Here is a 27623-nt window from a genome sequence, read left to right as displayed (position 1 = left end):
TAAGAAAGAATTTTGGAAAATAATCAGGAAATTGTTAATAAGCTAAGGCAAGGTATAAGAGGAAGAAAATGACTTGAATAGAATTAGTGATTCAATATAAATACACACATACATATGTTTCTATTAGATAGACGAATCTTTGCTCCCCTACCAGATTATAAACATGAAGGTCAACAAACTTAACAATCTTTATCAATCAATACACATTCATTAAGTACCTACCACATGTCAGGTACTAAGTTAGGTGCTAGAGATACAAAGATCAAAATGAAAAAGTCCCTGTCCTTGAGCAACTTTAATTTTCTCAGGGAAAACAGCCCTGATAAACAAATCTTTAAAAATTATACTAAGTAAAAATAAAGTTTGGGGTTTTTTTTGGGGGGGGGGGAACGGGGGAGGCATTACTAACTGAAGGAGGATCAGAAAAGGAGTACATTCCAGGCATGGGAGAGCAAGGATTGTGAAAGGATAACCTATGCCAAAGGCACTGAAGTGGGAGATGTATTATCATGTGTAAGGTAAGGAAGTACAAGTAGGCCAGCTTGCCTGGACCGTAGAGTAGATGAAAGGTAGCAATGTGTAACAAGCCTGGTATGATAGGCTAGAGCCAACTTATGAAGGGCTTTAAATATCAAACAGAGGAATTTATATTTGATCCAAGAGGAAAGAAGAAGACACTGCAGCCTTTTGTGCAGAGAATCAGATCTGTGCTTTAGAAATATCACTTTGCCATCACCGTGAAGTTTGGATTGGAGAATGCAGATGTGAGGTAGACCAATCTGGAGACTGCTGCAATAGTCTAGGTGAAAGGTGATAAAGACCTGAACTAGGGTAGTGCTGTGTGACGAGAGAGAAGGTGACAGATGCAGGAAAAACCAACAAGACCTAACAACTGATGAGGGAGAAGGAAAGTGTTGAAGGAAGAGTTAAAAGTTGAGGATAACTCTGAGGTTGCTAACCTAGGTGAATTTCAGGATGGTGGCACCAAAAACCAATAGGGAAGTTAGGAAGACAGATGGGTTTAGAAGAAAAGATAATGAAGTGCATTTTGAATATGTTGAGTTTGAAATGTTTCCAAGACGTTCAGTTAAATATCTTAGTGATATGGAAACTAGAGCTCAGAAGATGGAGGAGACCTGGATACATATCTCTTGGAATCATTTACATAAAGATCACAGAACCCATAGGAGCTAATAAGATCACCAAGAAAGAACACAGAAAGAGAAGCAGGCCAAAGATAAAGACTTGTGATACATACATAGTTAGGGGTAGAGATCATGATGGATGATCCAATAAAGGAGACTGAAAAGGAGAATCCAGACAAGTAGAAAAACCAAGACAGGAATAAAATGAAAACCAGAAAGAGAACATTTGTGATACTCATATGAAACCCAGAATAGTGCTAAGTATATGCTAAGTGCTTAAAAATTTGTTGAAGGAATAAATTCTACTCTAGAAAGCAAATTTGTAGGATAGTTTCTCCAGAATTTTTTATTTCAAATATCACAACACCCTAAAGTTTTATGACTGGGAAAAGACAAATGCTGCAATAGGAGATGAGAAATTACTTCAGTGAAACAGAAATTCTAACACTATTCAAAATTTTTAGTCACCTAAACAGCCACCTAAACAAAGGTCAAATGAGTGGACAACATCCTCAGGATAAAAGAAAAGTCCAGAGTTTTAGAAGTGACAAGAGAATAGTTGTTACCAATAAGATTATATGATTTAAAGCTACTTTTTAATATAAGAATATCTACAGTAATGTTAAAGAATTGGCATTTTTCATTGCTTATTAACCTAGTTTCTACATTTTACCAGCAATAAAAACATACTATTATAGGTCTGTAATGAACTCTTAGATAGTTTTTTTAAAATACCCTAACATCCTGTTATACCTAATCAGATAGCTTTCTGCTTCATTTCTCTAATTTAACTAAGGTTTTTAAAAAAAGTCAGACTCAACAGATGTCAAAGAACAGAAACTCAAACTGTCACAACAAACCAATTTTCTTAAAAGCAATTTGTTTAGGACTGCCTGTAAGCATGCAATTCAAAGAAATACTTTTTCTTAAAGAAGCAAACTAATATGCTCAGATGAAGTCAGTTCCATATAATTGCTACCCCTTAAGTAAATACTTGGAACTGACCTCTACCTCCATCTACCACTATTTCTTTAATGTAGAGAAAGGATATATTTAAAGGACTATGCTGACAGATTGGTAAAAATATAAGTATAGTGGCCATGTAAAAAAAAAAGCATCATGGGCTTCAATTTCACATACCATAAAAGATGGATTCAATACAATGAACATTAATTATGTATCTTTGGTACACTGAGCACCAGGCTAAGTACTGGGGAAGTAAAAAAATTCTGATAAGACATGGTCCTTGCCCTCATGGTACCTACAGTTTAAGAGAAAAGGTATAGTAAAACTAGCAGAGGAAGTACATAATCTTAGTATCAACTTGTTAAGATGAGAAAACTAAAGTTACTTCACTTTCCAGAATTCTTTAAAACAACTTGGGTACTGAAATAAAATACCAGGAAGCCATGACAATAACCTGAAATACTGAGGAATGGCTTAACTTGAGGCTCTTAATACAAATTTAATTATCAAGAATAATACACTCTAACGGTTTTAAGTAACTTTTGCATGGATCCCACCAGCAAACTTCAGAACCAGAACAGACATGTAAAACAAATTCCAACCACATACTTAAAAAATAAACACATTACTGTTTATTAAAGTAACATTGAGGTCATTTCAGACTGTCCTGGCATATCAGAAAACAAACAGTATAATCAATTCTACCTGTAACTAGAATCTTAGAGGAAATGTAAAAAGGAAAGTAGAAACCAAAATGTTTACCCATGATGATATGAAACCAAAATGTGTGCTGTTAAAATCAATTTTTAAAGAAAGCATCATTGTTTAAAAAATACTCTTTTCCCTAAAACATTTGCAAAATTAAAACTATTTTAACTAAATAAAACAAGAAAATATTGATTAAACATGTCTTTAATTAAATAATCAGCACCTAGCAGAGTGCTGTTCAGATACAGATGCTTAATGTTTTTACAGTTGTAATCCCAGAACTATCTTTTTATTTATTTGGACATAATGAAAAATGTATTGTCAATAAATGCCTGAAATAGCTCTCTAGGACTTCAAGTTACAGACAGGTGCTAATCTGCCGTGGTCAAAGGAATTTCTTCAATGGGAATTCCCTATAGCAAAGAAATCATAGGTCCATTTTTTTAAAGGTGAATGAACAAAAGACAGTCTTACCTCCCACCAGTCTTAAAGATTAGATCTGCATTAGGTGCTCCCTTTGGATGCTGGTAACGGGGTCGTCGCTCACGATTGGTGTTTGCTGGAGCTGGACGTTGTGCAAGAGACTGCAACATCTCTGGAATTATGTGCATTAAAAAAACAAAAAAGTATTAACTTCAGTAAAATGTTATTACATCTTGGGGTGATCAACTTTTAGCCATTTTGCAAGCTAGTAGCACTCTCTCTGGGGGGAGGTATCCTAATTCTACTTAAAATGAGTTAAAGGTTCTGTAAGAGTATTTTAGGGCATAAGATAATTTCAATACCCAAAGGTCATTTTATTGTTAATCTAAATACTATTGGCGAGCCAAGTAGTCATCCCTTGAGAAGAATGATCCTGGAAATAGAACAAAATAACTTAAGTTCTATCACACTACTATGGAAGTCTGGGTACATCTGTTATCCAAAAAATGGGTGCTCCAATGAAAGTTCATTGATTTAAATCTGAGTGCCAGGCTCACTAAGCATGAATATTAAAGGGTATACTGATGACAAAATGTTCCTGTACTATAACTCCAAGGTGCCAATTTACTTCAAAATAAAGAAGATAGATCCTAGATTAGGAAAGAACCACTATCTTTCTTTGAGACTGTTAGACTTTAAGGGCACAGAGGGAAAAAAGCTAATCCATGTACTTGGAATCCTCTCAACTAGGGCAAGCACAAGTGAATATCATACCAACTAGGATGGCTGAATCAGAGCTGGTCCTCTGTACCCTGGGAAAGATCAAAGCTGAACATGTGCCCCAACTACTGAATATGCCCAATGGCCCAAGGCATTTTGGAATTTCCAGGTTTGTGCTGTTGTGTGTGTAAGAGAGTCATGAAGTCTAGAATAATTTAAATTAAGCCATACTTGGCAGAAATAAATACAATTACATTTTAAGTATACACTAAGAGTGTGCTAATCTATATATGCAGTCATGCAAGGCATAAAATAAATATACACATACACTTTTGTCGTCCATACCAATTCTAGGCCCTGTAAAGATACCTCAGACTCCTGGGCAAATTATCACTGCCACTTCTTTCTACTGTTCCAGATGGACTATAGTAACAGAGTGGGGACACAACATGTAAAAAGATAGTTGTCCTTGGTCATTGGGAGAAGGGAAGGGGACAGGGCATTCCCTAGGCAAAACTTCAAAGTAGAGACTGCCTATGCTAACAATTGCCCTTCTACCTCTTAGCAACACCTTCTCCTTATCCCAGAAGAGTTTGACCTTCATATTGTTGTCCTATCCAAATCCCTGCTACTCAATCCATCCCATCAAAACACCTAGAAAACAATCAGACCTATTCTCACTAACACGTAAGTGAACACTATTTTCCCTAGGGGTGTTTCCTTAGCAGGAAAAATGGGGGAGAGTGGGTGGGCAAGAGGATGGCACACTTGTCCCTTATATCATCCCACTAAGCTTCTATATATGAGAAGATCTGGCAAAAGAGAGAAGTAAATATTTCTGGCCTCTACCTATTAAGTGGCTCAGGAAGTTTCCTCTGAGGGTCCTGTGAAAATTCCAAGATCCAGGGTGCATACAAGTAACTGAGACTACTTACTGAAGCATCCATGGTCCACTTATTCAAGGAATCCTTGGCCAACAGATAAACCTCAAAGTTTTGGGAGATAACATAGCATAAGCAATGTTGTCCCAGATATGGCTTAGCTTTAGGAAAAGCAATCCTCTCCACTTCCCTAGAATCTATTTCTACTATCATGGAAGGGAAAAGACTAGACTAGGATATCCTGGACATCCGGCTCCAGACAGGAACATCAAGGGAAAACTTTTTGAGGTATAGGAAGAGGTAGGAAGTTGGGGCTGGCAGCAAGATATTGATAAGAGAATGAAGAAGATGAAATAATCTGACTCTGTGAAACTAGAATACTGAAGCAGAAAGGTTGCCTGGATGCATTTTCTTGAGTTGCAGCTCCAATAATCTTCTGAGAAGATACTTTCTTAAGAGATATTTCCTATCTTAACAAATTCCTCACTTACTTTACCATAGATGAATCTAGTAATGTTCGGTGCAGCCAAAAAAGACCCCACAATTGTAATAGTTTACGATAATTATTCATCACTGCTATCTATCACTTAGTACACTGATGATCATGCATAAAATTAAGTTTCATCTACTTATAAGGTAATCCTCTGATATCAATTATTTTAGTATTTACTACTCTGTATGGGAGTCCAACCAAGTATGGAATTGGCAGAGTGCTACTGTCAATAAAGTAATGAAAGATGATAGAATAAGGCAGGTGGAAGTTTTAATGCTTTCAAAGGAACTTCCTTTTTTAAAAAAAAGGTTATCTGACTAAATAAGACAAGATTAAGTGAGCAATAATATGCTAACTTTGATATCTAATCAATTCTGTTTTTTAAAAAAGCATAAAATTTCCACTCATCAACTTGTTTAGCTTTGATAATTTTAAACAAAAGAGTATGCACTTTTCTTCTCTAAGAGATTCCAAACCTTGATAATCTTCTTGTTCTTGACGTTCGTTGATATCCAGTGTGAGTTTTTTCATTCTCATTCTCTCTTCTTGCTCTGCCTGTTGTTGGTTCCAATGATTTGCAGCAAGTTGGGAAGACATTGGTACATTAAGGATCTTAAACTGAAAGAAAACATAGAAGCATCACAATCAACTTAAGGAAAAGATGTGAGAAATAAAAATCGTAACAATTAATAGTATTAACAGATATCAGGCAAGACAGGGTTGGGAGAAAGGCGTGCCAGGAAACAAGTCATTTCTTTTCATAAAGAAATTCAAATATTAACATTATTAGGTAAAAATAATAGTAAAATGGAATCAATGAATCTTAAGAGTTAAAATAAAAAGTCATCTAGTTCAACAACTCATCCGAAGTAGAAATCCTCCTTACAAAAAACCTTGAGTAGGGGCCATCCAACAATTTCAGTGATAGGGAACTTATTCTTTCCTAATCCCATCTGGTTTGGAGACTGTTCTAATTACTGTATGCCTGAACTATACACTAGACATCCTATAAGCAATTAGTTGCACATAACTGTTGGCTTCTATTAAGCTTGCAGTCTTCTAAAATCCCCAAAGGCTAGCTTATGCAAGCATATGATCACAAAATCAAATTCTAGATTTATGTAAAAAAGAGTTTTAACCTTAAATACAGACTTTTACATTTGCATCTATTAAATTCCAACCAGTAATTTTTGTTATGTTAAGAAATTTTCTGATTTTCAATTCTGAGACAGAACATTATCAACCCATCTCAGTCTGAAGCCAGCTGCAAATCTGGTAGGTGTACCTCCAAGGTGCCAATTTACTTCAAAATACAGAAGACAGATCCTAGATTAAGAAAGAACCACTGTCTTCTTTGAGACTGTTAGACTTTATGGGTACAGAGGGAAAAAAGCTAATGCACGTACATGGAATCCTCTCAACCAGGGCATCTAAGTAACCAGACCTCTGTTTTCTTATATAAATTTAGGGCTCATGTCTGACTACCTTTCTTCACTACTAGGAACCTTAAAATAACATGATTCCTCTCTTTTCATGTCACTTCCTCATCATCAATTAGTTCTCCCACATGGGTCAGGATTAAGTCCAGAAATTACTTTTCTATTGCTGAGATAAATGGTTAACACAGGGTTATGAGCTCCTATGAGTGCAGGGAGCATAAATTTTTACATTTTCCCCAGCACCCAGCACAAGATTCCCGATATAAGAAGTGTATGTTGAATTGAACTGATATGAAATTATCAGTAAGGAAAGTAAAAAACTAATTTTTTGCAGAAAGAGACATCTAACAGATATCTAGATAGCTAAAGTCTCTCATTATTATAACATATGCAAAGAAGAGACATACAGAAATCTATATGAGAAAATCTTCATCCATAAATTGGTTCATTCCATTGAACATTTTCCCCCTTCTCTTTAAGGGATAGTTTTCTAAGAGGGGGCAGAAGGGCAAGATACAGTGAGAAATATAAGTGATGAATACCGTGTGTGCATACATACACGCAAATGTAAAATAAAAATTCATTTTAAAAAAGAAAATCATCATCCATATCCTTCTAGAACATGTCCCAACTGTCATTTCTTTTAATGGAAAAAATTAGATCATGGAACTACAAATGAGTAAAAAAGACAATCACTCAATTTTATATACTACACTGAAAATCCAATGCCCAATTCATGGAAGTAACTTCTACACGGAAGAAACACAAAGATAAATTAAAATCTGAATTCAAAGTGATTTGACTACCAGAACTAATATTTACCTGTGGAACAAAAATTCTCAAAATAAGTTTCCCATTTTCATAAGCCAACTTCATTATTTTCCTATCAGCTCAATTTAGGGTGTCCACATTCCCACATCACTGGGAGAAAATATCTGTTACTCATTGTAATTATTAAGTCAAAGATCAATATATCACCATCTTTGAGACACAAACTACCTCAATTAAGAAAGGTTCATAGAACTTACGAGGGGGATTGCAGAGGTGGGGAAGATGTCAAACGGAAGGAAAGTAGAGGAAGGTAATTATACTGTTCTCCCTTAATATGACAAAAGAATCATAAAAAGCAGCTATAAAATACCAACCCTTCAGAGATGACATAAAGTAGATCATAACAACCGATATTTTTATAATGTTTTAAATTATGCCAGCACTTTACATACACTCTCTAATCTGAGGTTTACCATAGCTCTGTGAAGTACATACTACAGATATTATTCCAGTTTTACTTATAAACAGAGTCTTACAAAGGTCAAGTGGCTTGGCTGATGATCATATAACTACTTAAGTGGTAGAGGCAGAATTTGAACCCTAGTCCTCCTGTCTCTATCCACTATACCACACTGCTTCTTAATGGCATATGGTGTTTAATAAATGCTTACTACCTGATTGATTGTAGGATCTACCAAAGAGATCAGCAAAGGCACATCAAATAAAGCAAAAAGCCATTAGTAAAGTATCAGGAGTTATCAGTATCAGTGTGACCATTAAAGTAGAGAAACAAAGGAACAAAAAAAATATTTATCACCCCAGTCTACATACTATGTAGGTATTCTAGTTAATTAATTCCTCTGTGAAGCTAGTAAGATATAGTAGGTGAGAGGACCAAAATAAGATTTTGCTTCTTGCTTGGAAGTAAATATAAGTAATTTTTCTTCATGCTATTAAAACATTTGTTTTCATGGGCAGGAGTTGGGGAAATGGAGAGAGATGAAAAGTTGAAATACCTAAATGTAGATAATTAGATAGAACATTTTATTTTACTGGACAGTTAGGTGGTATTCTTCATAGTGCTCTTACTGCCATTCATTTTTATTCAGTAAGAAAAAGGAACTGCATTGCATGAAATCTAGATGCCCATAATGCTAGTCTTTGGATCACAGATTTAGAACCTGAAGGGATCTTAGTCTCCTAATTGGTCTCTCTGCCAAGTCTTTCCCTACTCTAATCCATCCTTCACAAAGACGTCAAAGTAATGTTCTTTAAATGGAGGTCCACTGACCACGTCACTGTCCTTTTCAAACTCTATAGCTTCCTATTCTTACTAGCATTGATAAAATACAAATTCTTGTGTTTGTCTTAAGGTTCGATACAACTTGACCGCAACCTACCTTTTCCGGCCCTCCCCCCTTCCCTCTCTCCACGCATGTGTGTGTGTGTGTGTGTGTGTATGTATGTATGTATGTATGTATGTATGTATGTATTCCTCTTCATACCTGCTAGGATTCAGGAAAACTAGCCTTGTTGCTGTTCCTCAACCATAACATTACATCTTCTTTTTTATCACCATTCCTTTGCACTGGCTTTCCCCAGTGCTTAAAATATACTCTCTCCTTCCCCACCTCACCAATGCCCTCAGTGTCATAGATTTCATTAGTTTCCTGCACAACTCACTTCAAGAACTACCTTCTAGATGAAGCCTTTCCTGATCTCCCTAGCTGTTCAAGCCCTCCCTCCCCAAACTACCTTGTATTTATTCCATATATAATTCTATAAGGATGCTACTTGAGGGGAAAGAACTTCTGTTCTTGTCTCTGTGACCACAGTGTCTGACACATGGCAGGTGATTAATAAATGTTTGTTGGCCAATCTAACCCAACTCCTTCATTTCATACATAAAGCAACTGAGGCCAGTACTGGAATGTAGGTATTCTGACTAAAAATCCAGAACCATATTGCCTTCTAAGATGCTTTCTTCTAATATGTTAAGACATTTGTTGTTGTATAATTGTGTCTCACTCTTAATGACCCCATTTGAGGTTTTCTTGGCAAAGATAGTGGAGTGATTTTCCATTTCTTTCTCCAGCTCATTTTACAGAGGAGGAAACTCAGGTGAACAGGGTTAAATTACTTGGCCTGGGTCACACAGCTAGTCAGTGTCTGGGGCTAGATTTGAAGTCAGGTCCTCCTGACTCCAGGGCCAGCATTCTATCCATTGTGTCACATAGCTGCCCCATTACCACATTAAAGAATTCAAAAAGGGCATAGAAATCTATCCTGCCCTACAAGAAAGTAAGGGGAAAGAGGATGAGGGGGCAGGAGAATGGGGTGAAAGAAAGTGGGCTGATTGGGGAATGAGGCAATCAGAATATATGCCATCTTGGAATGGGGGGGAGGGTAGAAATGGGGAGAAAATTTATAACTCAAAATCTTGTGGAAATCAATGTTGAAAACTAAAATATTAAATAAAATTGATAAAAATAATAAAAATAAAAAGAATTCAAAAGGAGAAGGGAAAAGTTTCTTTTTTTATTAGAATCTTTTCTTAGTAGGACATGCCTACAACTTTTCCTTTTGAGGTTTTTTCAGAATGTAATCAGTAAAATCTATTTTCACTTTGTTATCCTGTTCTAATAGATATGGGAAGTTATTTGTACTTTCTTGAATAGTGTCCAGGTTTTCATTCTGTTCATTGCTTTCAGAGAGTCCCATGTTTCTTAAATTCTCTGTCCTTGACCTGTTTTTCCAGGTCAGTTTTTTAAAAATTCATATTGAACTTAAATAAAAAAGACCAAGAAAAAAAAACATTTCCATGTACACAGCACAACATAAAAAGAGGATTCGATATAAAACCATTAATTTTCATTTCACAGTTAACTTTAAAAAAAAACTATGTAATAAATATTATACATCATTTTCAAAGCTACCCTGCTTCTCTGTGCTTCCTTCTGAGTTTTCTGATGTTCCCTGCTGCTATGTACTTTTTTTTCCTCCCTCCCTCTCAATTCTGCTCTAGAGAAGACTACCATTAGATATAAACGTATATATATACATGCACATACATGTATATATATACACACACATATACATATATGTGTAAAAACATGCCACACGGGGGGCGGAGCCAAGATGGCAGCTGGAAAGCAGGGACTAGCGTGAGCTCCCTGCCGAGTCCCTCCAAAAACCTATAAAAAATGGCTCTGAACCAATTCTAGAACTGGAGAACCCACAAAAGAGCAGAGGGAAGCAGGGCTCCAGCCCAGGACAGCCCGGATGGTGTCTGGGTGAGGTCTATCCCGCACGGAGCTGGGAGCAGAGCAGAGCGGACCAGAGCCCAGCATGAGCTGCACCAGACCAGGAGCTGGGCGGAGCGGGCCCTAGCACCCTGAATCAGTGAGCTGCGGCAGTTACCAGACTTCTCAACCCACAAACACCAAAGACAACGGAGGAGGTTAGTGGGAAAAACTGCGGGAGTGGAAGGAGTTCACAGCGGGGAGGAGGGGGGCAGCGGAGGTGGGGCAACTAGAGAACTACAGCTGCTGTTGCTTCTGGCCCCAGGCCCACCTGGTAGGAGGAATTAAGTGGTGAATCAGAGCAGGAGTGCACAGCCTGCTGAAGATCTAAGCCCAGTCTGGATTGGGGGTTCTTGGGGAAGGCGAAGTGCTGGTGTGGCAGAGATGGCACCTCCCTCCAAAACATGGAACATAGAACTCTTTAGTCTACAAGCAGTCATACCCTGCTGAAAAACTCAAGGGTTAAGTAAGTTGTCTGGGAACATGGCCAGGAAGCGAAAACATACCCAGATTCAGTCTCAGACTTTGGAATCTTTCTTTGGTGACAAAGAAGACCAAAACATACAGACAGAAGAAGTCAACAAAGTCAGAGAGCCTACAATAAAAGCCTCCAAGAAAAACATGAACTGGTCTCAGGCCATGGAAGAGCTCAAAAAGGATTTGGAAAAGCAAGTTAGAGAAGTAGAGGAAAAACTGGGAAGAGAAATGAGAAGGATGCGAGAAAACCATGAAAAACAAGTCAATGACTTGCTAAAGGAGACCCAAAAAAATACTGAAAAATACACTGAAGAAAACAACACCATAAAAAATAGACTAACCCAAATAGCAAAAGAGCTCCAAAAAGCCAACGAGGAGAAGAATGCCTTGAAAGGCAGAATTAGCCAAATGGAAAAGGAGGTCCAACAGACCACTGAAGAAAATACTACCTTAAAAATTAGATTGGAGCAAGTGGAAGCTAGTGACTTGATGAGAAATCAAGATATTATAAAATGGAACCAAAGGAATAAAAAAATGGAAGACAACGTAAAATATCTCATTGGAAAAACCACTGACCTGGAAAATAGATCCAGGAGAGAGAATTTAAAAATTATTGGACTATCTGAAAGCCATGATCAAAAAAGAGCCTAGATATTATCTTTCAAGAAATTATCAAGGAGAACTGCCCTGATATTCTAGAGCCACATGGCAAAAAAGAAATTGAAAGAATCCACAGATCGCCTCCTCAAATAGATCCCAAAAAGAAATCTCTTAGGAATATTGTCGCCAAATTCCAGAGTTCCCAGATCAAGGAGAAAATACTGCAAGCAGCCAGAAAGAAACAATTTGAGTATTGTGGAAACACAATTAGAATAACCCAAGATTTGGCAGCTTCTACATTAAGAGATTGAAGGGCTTGGAATACAATATTCCGGAGGTCAATGGAGCTAGGATTAAAACCTACAATCACCTACCCAGAAAAACTGAGTATCATGCTCCAAGGCAAAATATGGACTTTCAATAAAATAGAGGACTTTCAAACTTTCAGAGTGAAAAGACCAGAGCTGAATAGAAAATTTGACTTTCAAACACAAGAATCAAGAGAAGCATGAAAAGGTAATCAAGAAAAAGAACAAGAAAAAGAAATTGCAAGGGACTTACTAAAGTTGAACTGTTTTGTTTACATTCCTACATGGAAAGATGATGTGTATGATTCATGAAACCTCAGTATTAGGGTAGCTGAAGGGAATATGCATATATATATATATATGCATGTGTGTGTGTGTGTGTGTATATATATATACACACACACATGTTTATGTATATATATGTATATGTATGTGTGTGTATATATGTATGTGTGTGTGTGTGTGTGTGTGTGTGTGTATATATATATATATGTAGAGAGAGAGAGAGAGAGAGAGCGGGCACAGGGTGAGTTGAAGATGAAGGGAAGATATCTAAAAGAAATAAAATAAAATTAAGGGATGAGAGAGGAATATATTGAGAGAGGGAGATAGGGAGAGATAGAATGGGGTAAATTACCTCGCATAAAAGTGGCAAGAAAAAGCAGTTCTGTAGGAAGGGAAGAGAAGTCAGGTGAGGGGGAATGAGTCAATCTTGCTCTCATCAGATCTGACCTGAGGAGGGAATACCATACATACTCAATTGGGTAACTTACCCCACAGGAAAAAAGGAGGAAGAAGAAGATTAAAAAAGGGGGGGATGATAGAAGAGAAGGCAGATGGGGGTGGAGGTAATCAAAAACAAACACTTTCGAAAGGGGACAGGGTCAAGGGAGAAAATTCAATAAAGAGGGATGGGCTGGGAAGGAGCAAAATATAGTCTTTCACAACATGAGTACTGTGGAAAGGTTATACATAATGATACACATGTGGCCTATGTTGAATTGCCTGACTTCTTAGGGAGGGTGGGTGGGAAGGGAAGAGGGGACAGAATTTGGAAATCAAAGTTTTAAAAACAGATGTTCAAAAACAAAAAAAAAAGTTTTTGCATGCAACTAGAAAATAAGATACACAGGCAATGGGGCGTAGAAATTTATCTTGCCCTACAAGAAAGGAAGGGGAAAGGGGATGGGAGGGGAGTGGGGTGACAGAAGGGAGGGCTGACTGGGGAACAGGGCAACCAGAATATACGCCATCTTGGATTGGGGGGGTGGGTAGAAATGGGGAGAAAATTTGTAATTCAAACTCTTGTGAAAATCAAGGCTGAAAACTAAATATATTAAATAAAATTTAAAAAAAGACATGCTACACATACATCTATTTTTCAGTTCTTTCTCTGGAGGTGGACAGCATCTCCCTTCATAGGTCCTTTGTAGTTAATTGAGTATTTATAATATGCAAGTCTTTCCACATTTTTCTAAAATCACTGAGCTCATAATTTCTTACAGCACAGTAGTATTATATTACAATCATATACCACAATTTGTTCAGCCATTCCCTATTGACAAGCATCCTCACAATTTCTAGTTCTTTGCCACCACAAAGAGAACTGCTATATTTTAGAACATATGTTCTTTTCCTTTTTTCCTAATTACCTTGAGAAACAGACCTAGTAATAGCATTGCTGGGTCAAAGGGTATACTCAGTTTTGAAACTCTTTGGGAATAATTCCAGATTGTTCTGCAACAGTGAATTAGTATCCCAATTTTTCCATGCCCTCTCCATTTGTTGCTTTCCCCTTTTATCATTTTAGCCAATCTGATAGATGTGAGATATCTCAAAGTTGTTTTAATTTGAATTTCTCTAATCGATAGTGATTTGGAGCATTATTTCATATGACTACATATATAATTTTGATTTCTTTGCTGAAAAACTGCCTGTTCATATCTTTTGACCATTTATCAACTGGGGAATGACTTGAATTCTTATAAATTTGACAAAATTCTTAATACATTTGAAATCTGACCTTTATCCAAGAAACTGTCTATAAAATTTTCTCCTACTAATTTTCTTTTTTCCTACTAATCCTGGCTACGCTGATTTTATTTGTACAAAACCTTTCTAATGTAACTGAAATTATCCATTTTATACTTCACAATGCTCTCTATCTCTTGTCTGTTCATAAACTGTTATCCTCCATAAGTCTGGTAGGTAATATGCTGCATGTTCTTCTAATTTTTTTTAATCATATTTCCCTTTATATCCAGATCATAATCCATTTTGACCATGTCTTGATAAACAGTGTAAGATACTGGTCTATGCCTCATTTCTGCCACACTGCTTTCCAGCTTTCCCAATATTTTTTACCAAATAATGAATTCTGATCCCAAAAGCTTAAATTTTTACATCTGTCAAACAAAAGGTTACTATAATTGTTTGCTACTGTGTATTGTATGTCTACTCTGTTCTACTGATCTACATTTCTATTTCTTAGCTAGTACTAGATAATTTTACTATCTTTCAGTAGTATAGTTTAAGACCTGGTACTGCTAACCTCCTTTCCTTTACATTTTTTTCATGAATTCTGTTGATATTCTTGAGCTTTTGTTGTTCCAAATGAATTTTGTTATTGTTTTTTCTAGCCCAGTAAAATAATTTTTTTTGGTAATTTAACTGGGATGACATTGAATAAATTACTTTAGGAAAAATTTCATTTTTATTATATTGACTCTGCCTACCCACAATTACTATTTCTCCAATTATTTAAATCTGACTTTATTTGTATAAAAATGCTTTATAATTATGTTCACGTAGATACTGGGTTTGTTTTATAGGTATATTCTTAGATATTATATACCATCTATAGTTATTTTAAATGGGGTATCTCTTACTATCTTTTCTTGCAGGGTTTTGTTGATAATATATGGAAATGCTGATGATTTATGTGAGTTTATTTTATATCCTGATACTTTGCTAAAATTGTTTCCACTAACTTTTTAGTTGAATCTTTAAATTTTTCAAAGTATATGATCATATCATCTGTAAAAAGTGATAGTTTATTATTTCATTGCCCATTCTGATTCCTTCAATTTCTTTTTCTTCTCTTACTGCCATTGCTAGGCTCTCTAATATAATATTGGTGTCAATGGGCATCTTTGTTTCATTCCTGATCTTATGGGACAGGCTTATCCCCACTACAAATAATGTTTGTTGATGGTTTTAGGTAGATGCTTCTTATCATTTTAAGGAAAAATCCATTCATACTTTTGCTTGCAAGTGTTTTTAATAGAGTTGTATTTTATCAAAAGGCTTTTCTGCATCCACTGATATAACCATATGATTTTTGTTACTTTTGTTATTAATATAATCTATTACATTAATAGTTTTCCTTATGTTAAACTGCATTCCTGATATAAATCCCACTTGGTCCCAATGTATAATCTTCTTAATATACTGTTGTAGTTTTCCAGCTGGTATATTATTAAGGATTTTTGCATCCATATCATTTAGTGAAATTGGTCTATAATTTTCTTTCTTTATTTTTGTTCTTTCTGGTTTATGTATCAGTACCATATTTGTTTCATAAAAGGAGTTTGGTAGGACTCCTTCTTTGGCTATTATTCCAAGTAATTTTTTTGGTGCTTTTTTTTTGGAGGTGGGAAAGCAGGGCAATTGGGGGTTAAGTGACTTGCCCAAGGTCACACAGCTAGTAAGTGGGTCAAGTATCTGAGGCTGGATTTGAACTCAGGTCCTCCTGACTCCAGGGCTGGTGCTCTACTCACTGCACCACCTAGCTACACCCTATTCCAAGTAATTTATGTCATAGTGGAATGAGTCGAGAGTTTAAAATGTCTGGTAGAATTCACTTGTAAATCTATCTGGTCCTGATGCTTTTTTCTTAGGAAGCTCATTTATGGCCTAATCAAATTCTTTTTCTAAGATAGGCTTATTTAGATATTTTATTTTCTCTTCTGTTAATCTAGGCAGTTTATACTTCCGTAAATATTCTTCTACTTATTAGCATATAATTGGGCAAAACTACTCCTTATAATTGCTTTGATTTCATCTTCGTTAGTGGTATTTTCACTTTTAATACTAGTAATTTGGTTTTCTTCTCTTTTAAAATCATAGTAACCAACGGTTTATCTTTTCTTCATAAAAACAATTTCTAGTTTTATTTATTAATTCAATGGTTTTCTTACACTCATTTTTATTAATCTCACCTTTAATTTTTAAGATTTCCAGTTTGGTGTTTAATTGGGGATTTTTAATTTGTTCTTTTTCTAGTTTTTTCCAATCATATACCCTATTCATTGGTCTGCTCTTTCTCTAGTTTACTGATATAAGCATTTAGATATAAATTTTTCTCTGATTATTGCTTTTGCTGCATCACAGAGGTTTTGATATGTTATCTCGTTATTGTCATTCTCTTTAATGAAATTATTATTTCTATGATTTGTTCTCTAACCCACTCATTCTTTCAGACATGATTGTTTAGTCTCCAATAAGTTTTTAATCTGTGTTTACATGGTCCCTTATTGAACATAATTTTCATCGCACTGTGATCTGAAAAGGATGCATTTAATATTTCTGTCTTTCTGCATTTAACTAGAAAGTTTTTATGACCTAATATATGGTAAAGGTCCCATGTACTGCTGAGAAAATAGTGTATTCCTTTCTACTCTCATTCAATTCTCTCCAGATAGCTATTTTATGTAGCTTATTTAAGATTGTATTTACCTCCTCAACTTCTTTCTTATTTATTTGTTGGTTGGATTTTATTAAATTCTGAGAGGGGTAGGTTGAGGCCCCCCACTATTAGAATACTACTAATCTATTTCCACCTGTAATTCATTTAACTTTTAAGAATTTACATGCTATAGCATTAAGTGCATATAAGTCTAGTATTGATATTGCTTCATTTTCTGTGGCACCTTTTATCATAATGCAGTTTCCCTGGAATGGAAGAAGTCACTTATGATAGTGTTTCTCTGTGGATCACTTGATCATTATTTGGTCTGGCACAATTTTTAAGTTTTTGCTGGCAGAGAAGTGTGGGAGCTAAACAGAGAGACAAACAGCCACACTGGATGGAAGTTGTCCAGTCATTATCTAAAAAGGGATGACCCACTATAAGGTTGATCTTAAAATGATAAACATACAATGCATCTTTTGGAGACAAAAATGAATAAATTTACTTTAAAAGGTAGATTTCTTAGACATGCAACATTAAAAAATGTATTTTTTTTTCATTTCTTAATTTAGTGTCCAAACTGGATACAGGTATATGAAAAGTATAGCAAGCAATTATTTTATTTTCAATACCACCTCTCCCTCAGTGTTTATTTTTCTTTTACAAATGACCAGAAGAAAGTTATTTCTGAACACAAATTGCAGACAAAGAGGCCTTTCACTAACTCAAGAATCAAAAATTCCTATAAGGCAACACATTTTGCATTTCTAGAAAAACCAAAGAATCTTTGCCAGAAGAACCAACTCCCAAAAGCAAATAAACTATTTTTAAAAAATCCAAACAAGATACACTTTTTCAGACCACAAAATGCTAGTCACTTTTCTTCACATAATGCCCTTAAAACTCAATATTCTTCAAAATCTCAAGAAAATTATAAAGGTTGAAAACTCATTTTATAATCAAGTTATCTTAATGAATTCTCATTTATACTCAAATAACAATTGCTCTTGATAATCTTGGATATATTTTCTATAATTTATAGAAATAAATCCCTTAAATATATGTATATAGTACAATCTATTCCTTCTGAATCAAAAATAGCATGTATAATAAGCCTACTAACACAAAAATAAAACAAGTTCAGAATTTAGGATTAACAATTTGGAACATTTTTAAAACCCGCATTTTTTCCCAAGTAGGTTTTCCATTTATTCTACCACCTAAATGTTTTTTCAACTATCACCTTAGTATATATGAGCAAATTTGCCACCTCTTTCCCACTCATTCTTTTACTTCTCTACAGTATGGATTCCAAACTCACTATTCAACTGAAAATGATCTCTCTAAAGTTACTAGGAATCTCTGACTTGCTAAATCCAACGGCCTCTTCTCCATTGTCATCCTTCCCTGACCACTCTGCAATACTTTCAATAACCACCTTCTCTTTGATACTATTTTCTCTAGGATTCGTGATGCTATACTTTCTCCTCACTATCCTCCTACCTATCTAACTGCTCCTTCTCTCAGTCTCCTTGGCTGATCTTCATCTAAGTCATGTCCACTAACTATGGGAGCCTCACAGAGCTCTGTCCTAGGACCTTTTCTCTTCCAATTCTCTAGTATTTTGTTTAGAAATCTCATCAACTTCTTGCAGATTTAATTAACATCTCTAGGCTGCAGATTCTCAGATCTACTTATCTGACCCTAACCTCTTTGCTGACTTCCAATCTTGCATCTCTAACTGCTTAATGGACATCTCAAACAAGTTCTGTAGAAATCCTTAGACTCAACATTTTCAAAAGTGAACTCATGCAAAAAGTGATCAGTATCTCTAATTAACACTGATGAAAAAAAATTTAAATAAAACATTAGCAAAAAAACTACAGCAATATATCACAAAATTATGCTCTATGACCAAGCTGGACTTATATTGGAAACACAGGATTGGTTTGATAGTGTTAGGAAAATTTTAAGTACAACTGACCATATCCAGAACAAAAACAAGAAAAATCATATGACTATATCAATAGATTCAGGGAAGGCTTTTGACAAAATACAACACCCATTCTGGTTAAAAAATACGACAAAGCATGTGAATAAACTGAGCTTTCCTTAATATGATCATTAGAGTCTATCTAAAACCAAAAGGTAGAATTATCTGTAATGGGATACACTAGAGGTCTTTCAAATAAACAAGTTATGATATATGAGTGTGATGGAATACTACTGTGTGGCAAAAAATAAAGGGGATGCTTTCAGAGAAACCTATGAAGACTTGTATGAACTGATGTAAAGTGAAATGAGTAGACCCAGGAGAACAATTTATATAAAAACAACAATACTGAAAAGGCAAACAATTTTGCAAGACTTAGGAACTCTGATCAATACAACGTCCAATAGCAGTTCCAGAGGACTCATGATGAAACATGCTACCCACGTCTAGACAGAGGTAATGTAGAGACTGAGGAATACATATTTTGTTTTTAACATAACTAATGTAGGTGAAAGCAAGATAGGAAAAGGAGGCGGTAGGAGGGAAAAAAGTTGGATTTTTATTGTTTTTCAATGGGAGCTAGGCTGGACAGGTACGCAGGTAGATAGGAAGAAAAAAAAACTCAAGATGAAAACAAAATAAAAAATTTAAAAAAATTAATACAAAATACATATATTTGTAAATATATATTCCTAGGCATTTTCTTGCTGAATAAATAAAAATGGAATTACAGCAAATAATTAAGACCTCCTAAGCAAAGCAACAAAACCATGTCCTGTATACAGTTAGTTAACCAGCTGATATTCCTGAGCTCTTACCTGCTGTTTGTTGCCTTTTCTAGTTAACATGACAAATGGCATCGTGTCACCAGCCTCCGTCTCTCCTTCCCCACCACCCAGCGGTGGGCCCTTCCTCAGCTGGCTTTTGAGGTGCAGTGGAATAGCAACATCCAGCTGGTGTACTTTAACAGATTCACCACTTCGTTGCTTAAAGAAAGAAAGTGAAAACCAGGGGAAACACCTTAAGATACTTAAATTTATAAATTAAGTTTGGGCAGTTTTACTTTGTAAAAAACACAAAATAATTCAATAAGTATTTAGACATGAAGGGAACAGAGATGAATGAAACCTCTGAAGCATAAGATTAATCACCAAATTGGTGAAAGACGGAATGGCATAGTGAGTAGGGTTGGATTTAGAGCAGGAAGTGATCAGTATCTCTAATTAACACTGATGAAAAAAATTTAAATAAAACATTAGCAAAAAAACTACAGCAATATATCACAAAATTATGCTCTATGACCAAACTGGACTTTAATACTCATCTGACACTGAATAACCATAAGCAAGCCACTTAAATAAGCTGTGGAAACCTCAGGTTACTCATGAAGACTATCTAGTCAACTGTTGATTGGTTGTGAAATACACTGCTAGAAAGAGTAACACCACCAATGAAATAAAAATCCTTGATATAGTGTGATTATTGTTATTTTTGCATTTTTCCTGGACTACATTTTAAAAAATTATTTTGGGGCAATCAGAAAAACCTGAGTTTGAATCTAGTCTAAGACAAGAGCTGTTTAACTGGGCATGTCATTTGACCTCTGTTTGTCTCAGTTTCCTCAACTGTAAAATGAGGATAAAAACAGCTCCTTCTTGCCAGTGTTGTTGTGAGGATCAAATAAGATATAATTGTAAAACACTTAGCAAAGCACTGGCACATAATAAGCATTACATAAATATTAGCTATTATTATTGTCATGTAATTGAGACAGGCAATCATCTAAGGTAGGTCACAAACTCCAACTTTTAAAAGTTGTTTTATTATAATTTAGATAAGCAATCCCTCAAGGTATGTCACAATTTCCAAAAGGCATTAATATTTAGCAATTTAGCTAATAGTTGTTTCTCTCATTAGTTTCCAAAAAGTTTTCTCCATTTTGAGTTCAAGTTACTATAATTTTAGATTTATTTTTAAGTCAAGATTTTATCGTAAGAGAATTAATTAGAAAACAAATGGCAAGGAAGCACAAAGGCAGGATAGCTATACTTATTTAAAAGATGAAATTACTTTTCAACAGTTTTAAACATATTTAATAAGTCTTGATGTTTTAAGTTAAAGTCATAGTAAACTACTGAAAATAAAAGCCAATTACAATTGTTATATTCCAGATAAAAAGCATTCAGGAACACCAGGGAAATATTCTTTAAGATTTTCAATAAGCAGAAAATAAAATTGAAAAAAGGCCAATTTTATGGCCAAGAAAAAGCAAATAAAAGGAAAGTTTGAACAAGAATTTCAGGAAAGACTTTGTTCATAAGAAGAATAATAGCCTCCTTACAATGGGTCTGATTCTGTATAATAAATCAACTGGAGCAGGGAAGGATGTGTATATAGGCATACCATTGCAGGTACTCTTTCCACAAAGTGGGTACAGAAGTAAATTTTTTTTCCAATACAGTAAATGGCATCTTAATTACATGGAACAACAAATGCATTTTAAAAAAAAAGGAAAAATGCACCCCCTGCAGAGCAAGATCAAAACCATTATGTCTTCACTGTACTAACTTATTAGTTTGATAGAATTCACATTAATTTACCATGTGATCAAGAGCATGTATTTGAGACTTTTACTGCACGAATCTAATGCCTTGGAAAGGAGGAGTCGTATTTTAACAAAGTGCAGTTTGCACTAAAAGTATTCAATGTTAGGCAATATTTAACTGTAGGCTTCAAGGAAACTGACCTTAGTAGCAACAAAGAAGGTGGAATCTGCAAAATTCTCACTGTCTGTCTTAGAAACCCTGTAAAATCTGAGAAATTCTTGATGAAGTATTATCTGGTACACTGAAGATACACTGATCACCCATAATTTGCTGAAAAATGGATGACTGGATTGGGACTGAGGCAACAGTGTTACAAATAATACCAGAGGAGAATATAAAGCATGTTACAGATGGAGACAGGTGGGCACTGATAATCTTATGTTTAACTACATTCTACTATCCATTCTCCAACGATCTGAATGTGCTTTTATTTTAGGTATTTGGATTTAAGATAATTTTATTTTGTACTAGAATTCTTTAGGAAAACAAAGAAAAAATTAATACCTGAAGATTTTCCAGCATCATTTTATCCAGAGCCTGAATGAAGTCCTCATCCTCTGCACACGGGACATGCTTAAGTCCACCTCCTTTAATCATTACCTCCTTAGAGAAAACATAAAATTATAAATTTCAAATGTAAACTGCTAGATAACAGAAGATCATTTCAAGCTTGTCTTGTACAGTGTCTAGAATAAGGCAATAAATAAGTGGGTATTTTATAATATTTTTCAAAAAGTTACGGGAAAAAGAACTGCATTATAAGGAAATGTTTAGCTGACTATTAAAAGTACAATTGTTCATATTTTCTGAAAGAATCTGAAAGAGCACAATTATACATCATAATGCACACAGAACTCCCATGTCTAGCACTGAAATATCATGAAAAGGATTGGTGATTTACAAAGGCAAATTTCTCAGCAATACATACAGTGTTCTCTTCATCAGTTTCATTTTCCTTATTGGAATCTGTAAGGTAATCTGTATTCTCCTCCTCTTCTTCCTCTCCATCATCATCATCATTGTCAGAACCCTCCTAAAATTGTTTTTTAAAAATTATTTTTTAAGGTTAATACCATGGAATACCTGAATACAACTGTAAGGAGCCAACAGTGAACACTGATGTTATTCATGCTTTACAAATCTGATTTCCAACAGTTCTGAATAATCAATTATTGTCCTTGAGTTTCATTTAGCCTACTATGTAGACTGCTTACAATGCTAACGCAATGTTAGCTGGCAACATTTACTGAATACCAGTAGTTGAAAACTTACTTCACTATCTTCCATTGATCTAAACAGTACAAAGATCCTTTGTAGGGCCTCTTCCTTGTTTTCAATAAAAAACAAGTTCTGTGAACCTCCTACACTTTTTTCTCCTATGAAACTAATCTGAAAATGGGCTGATTTCTACACAGGATTACAACGGCAAAACTTTTTCAAGTCCCCTCGACTTTACTAAAGAACTCAGTTTGGTGTTCTAATTTATTATTTCTCAGGTTGAAACTATCAAGGTGACTACAGGAAGTCTCAGTCTTTGAGTGTTTAAAAAAAAAACTTATAAAGTCACATTAATGCACTCCTTAAAACAATTACATCAAAAGAATGATTTTTTTTCTTTCTTAGAATTTTTGTCATTAAAGATTTCAAAAGGAAGAAAGTAATTTGAAAATATGGATTAGTTTAGATACGCACAAGTATGCACAAGGATAAGAATTTTATCAGGGTCTTTCAAAACTGACAAAGTCACATACATAGTGAAAAAGGGCAGACTAAGCAATTTTACCTAATTCTAACAAGTTTGTTACATGTGACTTTATGGTTACAGAACAATATTTTGCTATACACTTTTGAAAAATGATTTATAAAAAGTCCCAAAAATATTGCACATAATGTCAGATATAGTTAACATACGACATGGAAGGGGAGGAATATATTTGGAAATGAATGTGACAATATAAAAATATAATGCATCAGAAAGAACAAATTTGAAAAACAAAACACCACAGTATTGGGGAGGCAGGAAGGAGGGGGGAACAAAAATTTTGAAAGGTGCAGCAGGAGGGCCAAAAGCAGGGGTTCACAGCCTTTTTTGTGTGTGTCATGGCCCCCTTGAGCAGGCTGAGCCTATGGATTCCTAGGAATGTTTTTAAGTGCATTTAAAAAACACATGGGATTACCAAAGAAATCAATTATGTTGAAATAAAGATGCAGTATTTGCCCAAAAAAGTTCACAGACTAACATCCACCCCCAGTGCTGCCCTGAAATCTAGTCACACTCCTCGTAGGGAATAACTCCTGGCCTAAAAATGAAATCTTACTCAATGGTCATTTTTATATGGATATTACAAAGTAGGAATGCGTTCTAAACAACTAATTTTAAAAGTCATCCTCAGGACCTGAAGGTAGAATATGAAGAAGAAAGTTCTTTTGGGTGGAGGATTTGGATTTGAGCACCCTTCTGAGTAAGTGAAAATTGTTCTAGATTACCGTTCATGGCTCTTCCTGTCTTACTATTTCCTTTTCCTCTCTTTATGTTACCTTCTGTGGTTTATGAGGGAGGTGGTCATATTTGGTCAGTAGATGAGAGAGATCAGGCATTCTTTCTGTTTTCCTTTCTAGCGCCAAAGCTCCAACAAATTTATATACATATTTTATTTAACCAGAAAAAAATCTTCTGTGTTATTACAAGTTTTTGTAGTAAATATTCATATTTCACCCTTAAAATAGCTAAAAATAGAACCCTAAAATAGCTAAATACTAAGTCACTCTCAAAATTATGAATTTACATACATGCATTTTGGAGGGGAGAAGAAATTATGTAGGAACGCAAAATATCTTCACATAAAAACAAAGCGGCAAAACGCCCATCTATTATGCTACCAATTACTGAAGTGTTTTTGCATAGCTATAAAATTTCACTGGTTAATTTGCTTTTATTTCAAAGCAGTACTTACACTAAAGGAAGAAAAAAGTCAAAAATGAGATAAAAGTTCTAAAATATGATCTATACTTGCTGTAAGTAAAGGTTCATGAAAACCCTATGGGACTGTGCTTCTATAGACTGTTTTTCTATAATCGCTCCTTTTAATTATAAAGCACCATGTTAAAGGCATGCTTCGAATCATGCAAAAGTCTTATATTATCTTACACGAGTGTAAACATAGCTGTAGAGCCTATATCAATTAACTGTAGAAAAATGTAATGGCCTTGGGTAGCCACGTCTGTTTTACCATGATGGACTTGTAATTTGTTTACTATTGACCATTTTCTAGCAAAAGTAAAAAAAATAAATCTAGCAAAAGAAGAAGTCTACAATTATTAAAGTATAAATAAATTTCAGATTTCAAATGCTACTAGACCTAAAATAATAGCAAGATCATTAGGATCAGATTTAGAGCTGGCATAAATGACATATGAAGTATATTGTAAAGGTATGGAAGAAAAGGGCATGAAAGATATGAATGCTATTTTTTTCTTTAAAATTGACAGGAGCTAATCAATGATACTTTTCATCACTTTATAAGCTATATAAAGGGAATATGGATTAACTTTCAAAGGAAAGAAAGTATGGGAGATACAACAACCTTGTCACCTTGGGAACAGGCTTGGTTTATATAGGCTACACTCCAACAAATGTACCTTTTACAAACTTGGCTATAAATAAAAGTGTTATCACCTCTTCCTCAGGTTCATTTACTTCACTTTCATTTCCAGATTGTTCTTCTGTCTCAGCTCCTCCTTCTTCCTCCTCTTCATCTTCTTCAAGGTTCTCTCCTTCTGTCATGGAATCTTTTGAATCTTTGTCATTCATAAGGCCTTAAAATTAAAGCAGCAAAACACAAGTGGAATGAGACAATTTTCAAGAAGTACTTTCAACTAAGATCATATATTAAAAGAAATAGTTTAATAAATGTTTTGTTGAAATTGTTACAGAAAATCAGTTGTGAGTCAAGTACGGAACTCTCTCTCTCCTTTAATTAAAAAAAAAAATCCTACTAGAGGAAACATGATGCCAGTCTTTCCCACATCCCAATCCATCTTGTTGTATCTACAACTGCCCAATTAATTTCCTTTAAATTCTTGCTCAAAAAACTTGAATCTTTCCCTGATTTTTACCTCATTAAATCTTAAATCTTCTACCTACCTTCCAAAGCCCTTCACATTATTCTCTCATCCTACCTTTCCAATTTTCCATATTTGTCTAACATATTCTCTGCTCATGTCAATCTCTTCCCTGTCCTATCATCACTGTCCCCAAGGTCCTTGCTGCTTTTGTACCTTCACTTATATTGTTCTTTTTTTACTTTCGACGCAGTCTTGCCTCATTAATTCCTTGCGACCCACCCCAATGCCATTTTGACCATAAAGATGTGCCTTAGTGCTCTAACAATCATTGTTCTTCCTCCCACTGAAGTCATGGATCATGAAGCATGTGCCACAAAATTTACCACTGGGCATTTTCTTGTGTATTTCTCTAATTCATGAGCATTGAGCTCATCTCCTCTAACTAAACTTTAGGGCACTAAATTCACATCCCCTAACAGCAACTTTGGGGCAGAGATCTTGTCTTGTACAATACTTCTATATCCCTGCAGTGTAACTTGCATAGTACCGAACCCAAATACTAGACAGTATTTATTAACAGAAGCAATCTTAGGGATTATCTAATCCAGTCTTCTACCTGAAGGAAATTAAAGTCTAAAGAGGCTGAAAGGTCCAATGGGAATCAGAACAATTCAGCATCTGACTTCCAGCCCACTACTCTTTCCTACATACCACATGGCTCCTCATTTAAGGAACACTTTGTAGAAATCACTGCAACAAATACGCATAAGGCAAAATTATTTCCATCATTATCTAAACTCTATCGAAAAATATTTTTTTACTACCTCAACTCCATTACTTTTTCTCTAAATATTATTTTCACAGGAAAATTTAAGAGATAGTTTATTAAATTACATATTTAAAACTGACAACTTAAAAACAGAAAATATTTAAAAATGAAAGAAAACACTGATAAGACTATAATCATAGTTCTATGATTTTTAAAAGTCTTCATATACATTATTTTAATTTGAGCATTAAAATACCCTAATGAGATAACTGAGGAATTGTTATTCCCATTTTGAAAGATGGGAGTCTTAATTTCCTTTCATAGAAGAACTAGAAAAAAAGTCTTTGATGCCTTTGACACACTAAACACCTAGGGAGATAACACTGAACACTAGATAAGAAAAACAATGATGCCATATGTTAAGAATTGGGCATATCTGGGGATGTAGAAGCACGGACAAGTTAACAGAATGGATATAAGGCTGCCGGTTCTTTTAACCTTTAGCAAGTTTTGTAATTTCCACATGCATCAACTTTCTACCTTTCATTTTTTTTCTTTTTCTTTTTTTTTTTTTTTTTTGCTTTTTGGCAGGGCAATTGGGGTTAAGTGACTTGCCCAAGGTCACACACCTAGTACATGTGTCAAGTATCTGAGGCTGGATTTGAACTCAGGTCCTCCTGACTCCAGGGCCGGTGCTCTACTCACTGAGCCACCTAGCTGCCCAACTTTCTACCTTTCAAAGACAGTTGTTTTGTCTATAGCAATCCAAAAGGGCTATTATAAAGTTAATGTTATACTAAAGGTTAATTAGGAAGTACTCTGAGGCAGCCAAACTCTGATAAAATGCATCTTTCTTTTCAGTAAGAGTGTAGAATGTTGCATGTACTGTCTTAGATGGTAGCTATATTGGTTGATTCTGCATTTTGTTTTTTCTTTTAAATAAAGGCTCAATAAAGGGAAGAGGGGCAAGTATTTGGAGGAAAATGACTGGTCATTTTAGATATGAAAACTCTTTAAAACTGCTTTTAAAGTAAAAGAAGGAAAAGAAATGCCAGCAAAGTACTTATCCTAAGTCTATTTTCCAATGGGAAAAAAACTGTTAAGATATCTTTACTCACAAAAATTGATATATTATTAAAACATAACGGATATAGAGGTTCTGGGAAGGTGCGGGAGTGGTCAGAAAATTTCAAGCTCTCAAGATTTTCCCCCATAAAAGAGTTAAAATAGCACCTTAGGGCAAACAAAGTATGGATGGAGACAAGAA

General features: G+C 35.0%; 1 protein-coding gene across 3 annotated transcripts in view; it reads right to left on the bottom strand.

Moving 5' to 3' along the window:
- The window catches only part of UPF2 (UPF2 regulator of nonsense mediated mRNA decay), a 131087-nt gene that overhangs the window by 4209 nt on the left and 99255 nt on the right, over positions 1-27623 (bottom strand). For 2 of the 3 annotated variants that reach the window (XM_036759665.1, XM_036759666.1), the window contains exons 16-21: positions 25199-25338; positions 22451-22555; positions 22027-22125; positions 19735-19902; positions 5813-5954; positions 3294-3414 (exon numbers count right to left, since the gene is read on the bottom strand). In XM_036759665.1, coding sequence (XP_036615560.1) covers positions 3294-3414; positions 5813-5954; positions 19735-19902; positions 22027-22125; positions 22451-22555; positions 25199-25338 — 775 coding nt within the window. Of the gene's footprint in view, positions 1-3289; positions 3415-5812; positions 5955-19734; positions 19903-22026; positions 22126-22450; positions 22556-25198; positions 25339-27623 lie in introns of those variants that run through there. The other variant, XM_036759667.1, reaches the window with a different exon arrangement.

The sequence above is a fragment of the Trichosurus vulpecula genome, chromosome 5, assembly GCF_011100635.1.
Source record: "Trichosurus vulpecula isolate mTriVul1 chromosome 5, mTriVul1.pri, whole genome shotgun sequence".
In the NCBI taxonomy this organism is placed as follows: Eukaryota; Metazoa; Chordata; class Mammalia; order Diprotodontia; family Phalangeridae; genus Trichosurus; species Trichosurus vulpecula.
This window is presented reverse-complemented; position numbering and strand designations above follow the sequence as displayed.